This window comes from Centruroides vittatus, unplaced genomic scaffold (assembly GCF_030686945.1).
Source record: "Centruroides vittatus isolate TY-2023 unplaced genomic scaffold, ASM3068694v2 scaffold_861, whole genome shotgun sequence".
Lineage (NCBI taxonomy): Eukaryota > Metazoa > Arthropoda > Arachnida > Scorpiones > Buthidae > Centruroides > Centruroides vittatus.
In genome coordinates, this window is record NW_027122718.1 from 7371451 (window position 1) to 7384507 (window position 13057).

Here is a 13057-nt window from a genome sequence, read left to right on the forward strand (position 1 = left end):
CAAAATGCTTAATTAGTGAGGTTGAGGCCTAAGTTTTAAACGTGAAAACGTGTATGTCGGACGTTCAATGCCGCTTTCCTGTAAGCCTAGAAGTTTGGCAATGGTGTTTGGAAAGACAGTGGAATCATGCTCAACATTCCAAATGCCATTGTCAAAGTTTTAGGCTTACAGGAAAATGGTGCTGAATGTCCGACGTACACGTTTTTGCATTTAAAACTTTGGCCTCAACTTCGCTAATGAAGTTTGGTGTAAACTTCTGCCAGCATTCATGCATGATTTTGAAGAAGTAGCCCATCAGGAGAACTTAATTGAAGACATTACCAGACTTGTGTGTGATATGGGATTGGAAGATGTTACAGCTGAAGATGTGACAGAACTTTTAGAAGTCTATGATCAACCACTCTCGAATGAAGACTTAGAAGAATTATACAAAGAATTCAATCATGAACAGAGAAGGAAGAAAACGAAGAAGAAACTCTAGGAGTTACGAAAACGACCAATCTAAAGCGTATCCTTTCAATTATGGAAATTTTGACAGATGAACTTTGTGAGTTAGACAACAACTGGAAGTGAAATGCAAATGCAAAAAGGAGCATCATTGCATTCATTCGATCATATTCCGAAATTCTTAATGAAAGAAAATAAAAATCTAAACAATTAAAGATGGATACTTCTTTCCAAAAAATGTAAGAGATCCGAAACTTTAAAATATCATTTGCTTTTCTTAAGATTTTTTAATAAAAACATTTCACTTTATTTTATCATAAAACACATTTTAAAAATTAAATTTATAATATATGTATTTTGTATTATATTGTAATAATAAACAAAATTATTTGCTTATTTTTCACTTATGTTGAATCTAACCCTCTACACCTCACTGTAAATATGGGTTCATTTTACACCGATTCAATTTGCGCCAGCTTTTTTAGGAACGGGACTGCGGCATAAACCGAGGGCTACCTGTATTTATAATAATGGTTTATATTAATTTATATTTTAAAAATCTTAAGGTTTTTAAACAGAATATTTAAGCAATTTCATTGTATATTTTTATTAAATATGATGATAATTGTTATATATAAAAATCTTAAAGTTTCATCATAACTATAGTAGAAGATACATTACTGATCTTCAGCTTGGGTAAAAGTCACTTTTGATTTTTCAGTACAGGACAAAAATCCACAAGAAGGTAGAAGTTCAGGATACATGAAGACACGACTATTGGCAATTATATTTCTAGTATGAAAATTGATGTTAGCTGAAAATAAATATTTAAAGCAAGTTAATTTAATTCACATATGATAAATTTTTAAGAAAAATTTTTTAATCTAGCATGTCCTTTTGATCTTAAAAAATTTGAATTCAATTAAATCTCTGAAAATTATAAAACTAGAATGATATACAAAATAGAATACCAAATTGTTTTAAAGATGATTAATCTGTCTGTAACATAAAAAATTTAACAATAAATAATAACACAAACTTAAGATATTTCAATCGATCTCAGATTACCAGTGACTATAGTTATAGTTGTAGTTATATGATCAGATATCATGTAACTATAACTATATACAATCGTTTAACTACAACTGCAATCAAACAACTGATAAATTGAATATATCTTAGTTCCATTACAAATCGATAAATTTCATTCCTACATTTATCTACTTGTTTTCAAAAATATAAATGAAAAATTACATAAATGATTTTAAAAGTTAAAAAACATCAAAATGTTATATGCATCTAAGTAATAAAATAGTTGTCTTTTTTTAATTTCTATTTTGTTGCATATTTCTATAATGTTTTTATTGTTTATACTACTTATATTAGTTTGATTTTAAAGAGATTGTTTATTAATTAGAAGGGAAGTCATCCTATGTCCTTAAAAATTTCTAATTTTTGTATGAATAAATAAATAAAAATACATAAGTTAGTATCTCATATACAAAATTACTTACTTCCTCTCCTAGCAGTTTTAGAAACAGTAGTAGAAGCTTTACTAGATAAATTAAGAAAATTATTTCTAGATACTAATTTCCAAGCTTCATCTAAATTATATGCATTGAATGCGGATCTTTGGCCAATAGGAAAATCTCTTTTTCCAAATCTATTTATTTCTTCCTAAATATAGATTGTTTCAAAATCATAAAATTAAAATATACTTGAAAAAGTAGAGGTTCTTTATGTTCTAGATTAAAAACGAATATATTTACAATTATAACTTAATAATATTTAAAAATGTAAGAAATTACCAATAAATCATAGGCAATATTTGTAACTGTTTTCAAAGCAGGATCATCTTTAGATAATAGAAATTCTTGTGTAAGCAATTGAATATGCTGAAATTTACCAACAAAAACAATAGGTAAATAGAATTATAAGTTATTTTCATTAAAAATATGTAATGTTTAAAATTTGAAGTACAAAATAATATTAAAATGTAAATTTAAAAATATCCTAAACATTATTATATATATATATATATATATAAAAATTAAGTATTCTCAAATAAAAACACTAAGTTCATAAATGCAAATAATCATTGCATTCATGAACTTTTTTTAAAATTATTTTTATATCTGAAATATTTTCAAAATCCTTACAAACTTCATCTTCAGCAGAATTGCATTTCTTATGATTTAATTCTGCTGAAAATAAAGTTTGTGAGATCTTAATAATGTTTTGGATAAAATGATAATTATGCCAGTTCTTTGATGAAAAGTTGGTAAGAATTATATGTAAAATTAATTTTATCTAATGTGATTCTACACTTTATTTCAGATTAAGTAAAATAAAACATCAATTTTTTTGCATAAAAAATGAACTTTTGTATTTAAATATATTTTGTTAAGAGTAAGTTGATTAAGCATATTTTAACTTCTATAAAATCATTTGCCTAGTAAACAAATTAAATTTTAATACAATTTTTAACTATTATTAACAAAATAAATATATTTTGAGACATTTTAAACAAGAAACTTTTTCTGTGATATGATAAAAACTTGGTCATTCTTATTTTATTCACGATATTCATATTTCATAATTTTAAACTTAAAGTTTCGAAAAATTATATTAATTAAACGTTTATTTTTAATTCATACCAAATTATATTTATAAATTTTTACAGCTCACATGATTTTATTATCTTTTCACAAGTGTTAGTGATTATATCTGCTAGTATTATTATACATTGAAATTCAATTGTCATTTAAGTACTATTTTTTCTTGTTTTATCATCAATTTATAACTTTAATTCAAACAGTTTTTGCGCACAAAATCATGAATGCAAAACTGCTTCACTGTCAAATAAAAGAAAAATTATGTCAAATTGAAAGTTATAATATTTAGTCCTATGTAAACCATGTGACTATGTAATTGTAAAATAATAATAAAATTACTGAATATTAATTCTTGTACTAACAAATAGTATCATTAATTAAATTTATAATAATTTTTAAGAATATCCATTTTCTTCATAAATTTTTCCACTTTGAAATCAAAAATAATAATGAATTTTAATTTTATGATTATTGACTTCTCATAGAATTTTATAAAATTTAATCTAATGCATTTAAATCGCAAAAGGGATTAAAATTATGAAAATTGCCTTATAAATATATCAAATTAGTTTAACAATTATAGAATAAATGGGAACTATTATTAGATTAGTCCGACTGTCAAAACTTCTAGGATGAACATACAAAGTTTACAAATAATCAATGAAAATGAATGTATAAGTTTTACTAATGAGTTTTTTAATTTTGATTTAGAAATTCGAAACCAAAACTAAATGATAATAAAATTGGTTCCAATTCTTCTCATTATTTATTTATAATTTACTTTGGAAATTTTGTTCTTATTCAAATAAATTAGAAAATTTAATATGTTAGAAACATTTACACTAGTATTTAAAAACAACTACAAGTTTTTAGTAATTATTACTATGGGCATTTAAATAATGTTAAAAACAGATAAAAACTCAATAATTTAATTTAATATTGAAGTATATGATGGATCAATTCTAATTTGTATTGATGTTCTTGAGTGATATTACAATCAATAACAATTATTAGAATTAATTTTTGACTTTTTTAAGTAGAAAATGCATTGCATAAATTTCAGAATTTATTAAAGTTTTTTCATACATATAATATAGTCAAAGTAATTCCTTTATATAATTATATAATTGTTCATGCAAAGAGTCAATTAATATTTTAAATTAAAAAATATTTTATTTTTAAAAATAAAGTCAAAATTAAAAAACCATATTTAAAATAACAAGAGTGAACAATTAAGAATAAATATTTTTTTATTGAATAATGTTTTGGAACCTTTGTGATCCATTAAAAGTTGAATTGAAAATTAAAGTTATAAACATGACTTTCAAACTATTATGTTCAAAGTATATTTTTATCATTTTGTATTTATTGAGTGATAATGAATTGTAAAAATCTAAAAACATTATTGAGTAAATAAATTCATACGTTTTGATTTTGTTTATAATAAAAAAAAATACTTTGCTTTATTATAATTGAAACAATATGGAAAAGTTTAAATTATATTAAAAATATAACCAAATATTTGAAATAATCTGATAATTATTACATATATTATTTACCATTCTCATCTGTTCATCGAGACGTTCTCGATCTACTTTTGAAAATTCAAAAACTGTACATGTAGCTGGCTTATTTACAATGTCAGAAATATCTGGTAAAGGTGATAACCTGAAAATAAATATTTAAAAATAAAATGAGAAATCACATGTTAATTTCTTAATTTTAAATTACAATTAAAATTAAGAAAAACTTATCAGATTAAGTCATATAACAATTATTTAAATTATTTTTAATTTTAGAATTAAAAATCACCTGAACAATTGTTATATATTTTAAAACAAGCTTAAGCATTATTTTAAGACAAAAAATTTATTCTTCTTCCAAATGTTGCAGAAATCTATAAAGCAAATAAATATAAAAGCTGATAACTTAGTACAAAAAAGTTTTATCAAAAAAAAATTCTGTATGTTCAATAAATATTCATATAAAAATATTACATTGAAAGAATTTTTCATCATGTCATTTGTTTTTAATGAATAATTGTAATAGTGCTTGTAATATCTATTTTTAAAAAATTTCAATGAGTAAATTACTGTAAGCAGAGTTTAAAATCTGCTACTCGTTATCACCCCTCCCCATTAACTCCACATCTGCGATTGTCAAGAATTCGGAAAACTGAGGGGTCACGAAGGGGAAGGAAGAACTTGGTCAGGGGACAGAGGAGAGAAAGGTCACCACCTTTCGAACTGGACATACGTGGAATGGACGTTGAATTCATCTGTGCTTATGATTGCCTTTCTTTTTAGTTCAATTGTTGTATTATTAAAATTTGTAATATTACAATTATCAATTCCTATTTTATAAATAAAATTTTAAATTTTTATTTTATCTTCCATTAATTAAAATTAAACTCTCCAAAGCTTCAATTTTCTCTTATATAGGCTACTATATTACATACACTCTGTTGGAAAAACATTGACACATCTTAAAACCAAGTAATTAACTTCTGCACATGAAATGGTAGTGAAAAAACTAAAAGTTCATTACAATATCACAGCACGAGGATACCTCATTGAAGAACAGTTTCATCTCAAATGTTGTATATTAGTAAGCTTAGTTATTTCTGATATTGATGTTTGCAAATCCTGTCTGAAAATTAATACAATTTTCTGATTTGTAACATTTGTGATTAAAATGTTCTTTAATGATGTATTCTTATTTTATAATACAGAAATGATTTTTTTTTTCATTACTATTTCATGTACTGAATTTAATTACTATTGCACATTGGCTTTAAGGTACTGTACATCATCATTTCTTTGTTAAATGTGAAAACAAACATTAATACAATTTTTAAAGGATTCCTTAAAAATTACGGATTTAGTTGAAGAAATCACTGAAATACAAATTATTAAGAAAGATGAACCCATAGTATTACAAACAGAATTTGAATCTAATCATAGGAAGAATCAGATCTTTTCAGTTTTTTATTTACTTAAAAAAAATAAAGGGATATTCTATCGTACGTAAATGACCTCTGATCTTACCTAAGAATCACATGACTAATAATGCAAAATTTCTTCTTAATCATGTTGAAGCAAAGAAAAAATAAGTAAATTTTATTAAAAAATGATTACTCAATCTATCAAAATAAAAAGTTATCCATAATTTTACCAAAGACTGGTAGATTCTATCTTTTAGTCATAGAGTGAAACTATACTATACTACTGTGGCCACCTACTAACTAACAATAAAGTTGAGATTAATATTCTTATTTAGAATATTCAAGATGCAAAAAATAAATTTTTTCAGACTACTTTCAAAAATCGTTAAAGGTATTTAATATTATAGGTTTAGTAGAAACTTAGATTGTAAGACTATCAATTAAAGAGAATAAATATTTGCAGAAGTCATTCAATCTTATCATGATTCCAGCATTTAAGAAAATAGAAACATGAAGACTTCTACTCTATGGGGCTTGGATTGGGTAAGTCATTTTTAAATAATATAGTTAATATATAAATATAAGGAAACTCTTTTGTTTGGATAAAAAAGTACTTGGCTATGCTGTGTGACATGATGTAAACAGATTAATGCTAGAACTCTTTTTGGTAGTTAGGATTATAAAATTTTTTAAAGACATACTGATAATGATAATGTACTAGAAATATTTTGAATAGAAAAAAAGCAGAAAAGTGACTATAATAATAACCGGTTCTATAAATTTGATTTAATGTTGATTGGCTATGGCTTGTATTTTATTTCATCTGACTCAAATTTGTTTATGTAAATTTATTAGAGAACATATTTAATATATCGATTAACCAGAAGTGTTTACAAAACTCAAAATGTCATTGTTGGTATTTAAATAACTTGAGTTTCCTTCCTTTAAATAATTATATCTTCTATCAAATCCCATTTAAAATGAAAAACTTCTATGCAGTTAAGATTGAATAATTTTTTTAATAATAGACTCATATTTGCTGAAGATAAAAACTGCACATATAATAAATGTCATTATCAATTTTTTTATTTTTCATTTATGTTGCAAATGTAGGGAGTTAGAAAATCTTAGAAGTGTGACATTACATTTTTGAGTGATAGTAATTGAATGGAAGATTTATATTCTAAGTAATTTCAAGAAAGTCCAACTCTAATTTTTGATTACATAAGTTTTTTCTGGATATGTTAAGTAATTAATGAATCTTTGTTACCATTTATGTTATGTTATGTTCATTTAGATTAGTGATTTTAAAAAAAAAATAAACCTTTTCAATTTGTGTTATCTTTAAATTTAGAGAATTAAAAACATATTCCCTCTGTATCCGAGTTTAATCCATATTGTCATAAATAAACATTTGATTTGAATGTAATTTATTTAATAAACTACAGTACTTATTGCAAAATTACCTTTCAGTATTATTGTTTTCTTCTTCTTCATCTGCTATTTCCTGTTCAGCCGCTTCTAATAATTCAGCCATTAGTTCATTAAATTCACGTTCTAAAAGAATAATCAACATGCTGTAATAATTTTATAAATGGATAAAAATGAATAAAATCATAAATATATCTTAATTCATTTTTATGATAAAAATATTTTTATTTAATCTATATTAATTATTTAATTTAAAAAGAATATATAATATTCATCAACAGACCAAAAATTAGTAATAATTCTTAATAAAATAATTTTTTCTACATATAAAAATTGTTTATTTTAAATAGAAATAAATATAAAAGTAACTTTTATACACAAATAAAGAGATAAAGTAATTTTTAAATAATCTCAAATCTTAAATAAGTTAAAGCATTCTAAGAATAATACATATTAATTTATTAAAGAATTTACATTGTTAATCCTTTAATAAATTACTACCATTAAATGATTAACGTACCATTAATCATTTAATGGTAGTAATTTCTAAATATATCTTAATAATTTTATAGTAATATGTTTAATCTTGAATGCAATGTATTTTTATGTAGTAAAATATTGTGAAACAAATAACAAATTTCATCATTTGAAATTTATCATTAATTGAAACTGTTAGAATAATACTTTTATATTTACAAAAATACGTTAGAAAATTGAACTAAGAAAAAATTTTTTTTATTAGTCCAATTAATAAAATTTTATTAATAATTATTCAGGTTTGACTCTATATTATTAATTCCAATAGAATAACTTTTATTAGACTTTTTTAAGTAAATTAAATTATTTTATTGATAAAATCTTTCAACAGACTGCAAAGATTTGTAAGAATAGAATAAAAAGTAAGAAAGTTCTGTAATCCCAAATTCACTTGATATTATCATTATTATTATTACAACCCATTTGTTTAAAATCAAATTATAATATTTTATAGATCAATGAATTTGACACTTATGATTAAGTTTTAATTGGCAGATTTTAATTATACTTATATGTAATTGTAATTAAAATCTCAACTTTATTAATGTAGGTAACCTTCCATATATGCAGTTAATTAATTTTACAAATATACTGCATATATCAAAACCACACATATCAAAGAAAACAATCAATAGGAAATAACTTAAATTAATTCATGAAGTAGATCATTAAGAATTCTTCTGAAATTGTAAACTTTTACATTTGTATTTCTTTTGGCAAAATAAAAACATAGGAAATGAAGAAATCGAGTTAAAAAAACACAGTTTATTGAAAAATTATTAATTAAACATTTTAGACAAAGAATTACGTAGTTGCATACAAAAATAAAAACAAATTATGGAAAATAACATTAACCATTGATTGTAGAGAGTTTAAGCAAACCATTAATGTAGCTCAAAAAAGAAAAGTGTAAAGTAAAACTTTTAAAAACCAAGAAAGATATTTATCATGCATTGCCTGCACAGTTCCTTCCTTCTTTTTTCTCTTTGTAGAATTTCTCTATAAAAGCTGAAGAATTAAAATGTAAATGCTTGCAGAAATTACACTAAATGTGAAAACAGAATAAGAGCACTACACTAGAAAAACTAAACTTCACTTTTTCCCACTAACTAACTAGAACTTAGTGTGGAAAAGAAAGCTATTTTGAGCCGACAATGTTAAGCTTCCCTTAGAACTGACCTACATTAACTGAAACCAACACTCATCAAAATGGCATATATATCCAGGATTACCTATATATTACTAAATTTACTTTTATAACAAACTTTTTACAAAGATAAGAATATTTCATTTCATACTGGAAATTTTCACAGCTCGATCATTTCTGAGATCCCATTTATCAAGGACATCTTCTTCTTCAAGAAAATTATACTCTGGATCATTTACATCATCTTCTGGTATGTCATTTGAATCTATAAAATCTAAAAAATCATAATTATATAACAAACAAACAAAATCTATAATTTAAAATTAATAATAAATTCAAATTAATATCAAATAGTTAACAATATACAGTAAAACCTGTGTAAACCAGAATTGTATGGTACCAAATATTTTTCCAGTTTGGCAGGTTTCGGTTTTGAGCAGGATTTTTTAATACAAAAATATTACTCCATTACGAAAATTTTTCCTGTTTAGGCAGGTTTAGATTTTATTGAGGTTCTGTTTTCAACAAGTTTTACTGTATTATAAAGTTTTAAACAAAACAGAGTGTACATAACTTTTTTTTAATTTTAGTTTATAGAATAAATCCTGACATTTATATATGAGTTTGAATAATTAAATGTAGTCTGACACATTTTGGAAAGTTATATTAATACTATTTTCTGTATAGGTGAAAATCTACATTTTTATCAAAAAATCAAAAGTTCTAACATATTAAATGCAAATTTGTTTGTCAGCAAATAAAATTGCATTTAATATTTTTAATTTTTTTTAATTCTCTGCCCTTTGGGCACTAAGAGGGTTTTTTTCCACACTCATCATGAGTTCAGCCAGGCATATAATGAGGGAGGCCAAGTTGTAACAGGCCTGATATATCCAGAACTGATCACCCATGACAAATTTCTATGGTTTTTCAATACTCCAGATTCAATCCCAGCTCCCCAGAACAGCAGTTTATTTCACTGCATTTAAAGATACGATGATAAAGTTTAATTAAAACAATTCCTCACAATTGAAATGGTAAAAAATTTAGTGAATTATATAAGAAACTTACCAAGAGGTTTACTAAAAGTATTTAGAAAATCTTTCCATTCTTCGTCGTCACATTCAGAATCATACATATCTATGGTAATGTCAGGTGCAACAAATGATGCTTCAATATCTTCTAATGGAGTATCATTCAAAGGAAGTTTTGATCTTGTTCTTAAAGCAATTCTGTCTGTCTGTAGTTTTAAATAATAAGTATTATTAATACAGTCATCAAAACTTAAGCAAATTTTACTAAAATATTTTTACAAATGTTTGATAAATTAATGTTCAGCTGTAATAATATAATTTTTAAAATTGTTTATTTTAGAAAAAAAAAAAAAAATTCTGAAATTGAAAAATTCTTACAATTGAAATTAGTGGAGAGAATTTTATATAAATAAATATTTATTAATTTTTAAATAAATTTAGTTTAATTAAAAGTTAATAGTTATTTAATTATTTAAATTAAATTAAAATAATTATCTAATGTCGATGCAATTTTACAAATACAGTTTTAAATATAACCACAAAACAATATTTTGTTTAATTGCCAGCCATATGGATGATTCAATAAAGGCATTAGACTGCCACTCTGGAGAATTCAGTGGCTGGTTCTTAGCCTCACATGTTTAACAAGCAATCATTATCAGTCTTAACCAGTGCTATAAACATTAATTGTTTTAACATGTCCTTATAATTCCAGAGTCAAAAAACCAAAATTTCCAATGACTTTGTAGTCTTATTTAATTACTCCACTTAATGTTATCAGTCAGTTGTTATCAGTTTAAGTGAGTCCCAAATGATTACAATTAACAAAATTTCCTGTATATGTTTGTTTATATAAAGAAAAAGAATTTGAAATTTCTGAAATGATTAGAGAGGTTGCAGCTGACGTTTTCAGCCCAAAACGTGAACGTCGGATGTCAAGCGCCGCCATCTGGCAATTCTAGAAAGTTGATAATGGTGTTTGCGATGTCTAGCACGGAGAGTAAAAGTTTGTCCTAATTTCTTCATTTTTTGTGTTTGGGGTTAAAATTATGACGTATTTTTTTAAATAATGATTATGTAAGCATTTATAAATAATATTGTAAAGAAACAGACGATTTTAATCCATAAATTATTTAATTATTCAATTTTTTTGCAAGTGATGTGAAGTGCCTATAGAATTCATATATATTTGTGTTCATAATAGCTTATAATAATTCTGTAGAAGTAGATTTGTTCTTCCACAGCATCTACCATCAACAGCGTAATACGTTTGTAAATTCTCTAAAAATAATTTCCTGAGCTTCTTTCGGATTTACATAAGCAACTACTTCCCTCAACAAAAGTATGAAGTAGTCATATCGTCCTATCGTAAGGTAAGAGACACAATGCTAATTAAAAATAATTATTTAGTGTTATTAAACATACTATAAATATAAAATAGTTTAATTTGTTTATTTACCTTCGCTAGTAACATTCATTGTTGTTAAATGTGTTCCGCCATTTTTCAACAATATCCCATGAGTTGGTGCATGACATGAACGCGTGGGGCAACGTGTTTTACTTGGAGTTCAAATGTCAAATGTGTACTTCTGCTTGCCGTACAAGTTTAACATTTGAACTTTGGCTGCAAACTCTCTATTAACAGAGTTGCAGACCTGAAGTAAAACTGAAAATTTCTATTGGGTTGTTTAAAAAGTAATTTCGTTTTTTTATTACTAGAGGAATTAGATGTATTTTTACCAGCCAATTTTATTTTAAACCATATTTTCATTATATACTTCGACAGCTGACATTTTAAGACTTATTTGTAAAAAATTTTGTTTGATTCTGTACAATTGTTTTTTTTCAGTGTCCCATCAAATTTGGAAAATCGAAAGCATCATTTTCGGCATATTTTACTTTTTTATAACTAAAAAACTAAAATGCTGTTCAAACAAGAAAAAAATTTGTGGTACATGTTTGGAGAAGATGTGTTGAGAGAAAGACAGTGCCAAAACTGGTTTACAAAATTGCGTTCTGGCAATTTTAATATCAAAGATACACCACATTCTGGATGGCCATTTGAAGCCAATGAAAACAAAATAAAGCTACTGATTGAAGCAATCTGTCGTATAACAACACGTGAAATCACTAAGAGATTAAATCTAAACTGTTAAATTGAACCTTTTATTATTACTTAAAACGAATTGGTTTCGTTTCAAAGCTCGATATATAGGTTCCACATGTTATTAACGAGAGATGCTCTCTATGGTTGGATTTTAAAGAAATTTTTTTTTGAGCTTTTACCAGACAATTTAACATTTGATTCGAAAGTGTACTGCCATCGAGTAAACAAATTGAGTAATATCATCAAACAGAAAAAGCCAGAATTGATCAACAAACAAAGTGTAGTGTTTTACCATAATAATGCCAAATTTCACACAAGTTTGGTAACTTGTCAGAAACTGTTATAGCTTAGATGGGATGTGTTATCACACCAACCATATTCGCCAGATCGAAGACACTCAGACAGCGGCGGCCTTAATGATTGCGAGGCTCCAGGCAGCAGATCTTTGCGAGGCCCCGGGCAGCAGATCTTTGCGAGGCCCTAGGCGGCAGATTTTTGCGAGGCCCCGGGTGGCAGATCTTTGCAAGGCCTCAGGCGGCAGATCTTTGTGAGGCCCTTGTCCTTTGGGCAAAGTATGTGAATTGAAAATAGATATTTCTGATGATTGATGAGAAATGCAAAAGTTATAAATAAATAAATTTAGAGTGTTAAAATATTATATTAGAAGATTTATAAAAGTTAACAGTCATAAAGACGACAAATTAGTAATGATGATAAACTAAGGTACATAAATGCCTTAAAAGATATATGCAGGGATTTAAATCCCTGCGTATATCTTTAAAGGCATTTCTTAAG

At 25.2% G+C, this 13057-nt stretch overlaps 1 protein-coding gene across 2 annotated transcripts in view; it reads right to left on the reverse strand.

The window, feature by feature from the left end:
- Positions 1 to 13057, reverse strand: part of mute (muscle wasted) — a 47706-nt gene that overhangs the window by 24803 nt on the left and 9846 nt on the right. For both annotated transcript variants that reach the window (XM_067288462.1, XM_067288461.1), the window contains exons 6-12: positions 10193 to 10361; positions 9273 to 9395; positions 7473 to 7563; positions 4622 to 4730; positions 2256 to 2342; positions 1962 to 2124; positions 1129 to 1261 (exon numbers count right to left, since the gene is read on the reverse strand). In XM_067288462.1, coding sequence (XP_067144563.1) covers positions 1129 to 1261; positions 1962 to 2124; positions 2256 to 2342; positions 4622 to 4730; positions 7473 to 7563; positions 9273 to 9395; positions 10193 to 10361 — 875 coding nt within the window. The remainder of the gene's footprint in view (positions 1 to 1128; positions 1262 to 1961; positions 2125 to 2255; positions 2343 to 4621; positions 4731 to 7472; positions 7564 to 9272; positions 9396 to 10192; positions 10362 to 13057) is intronic.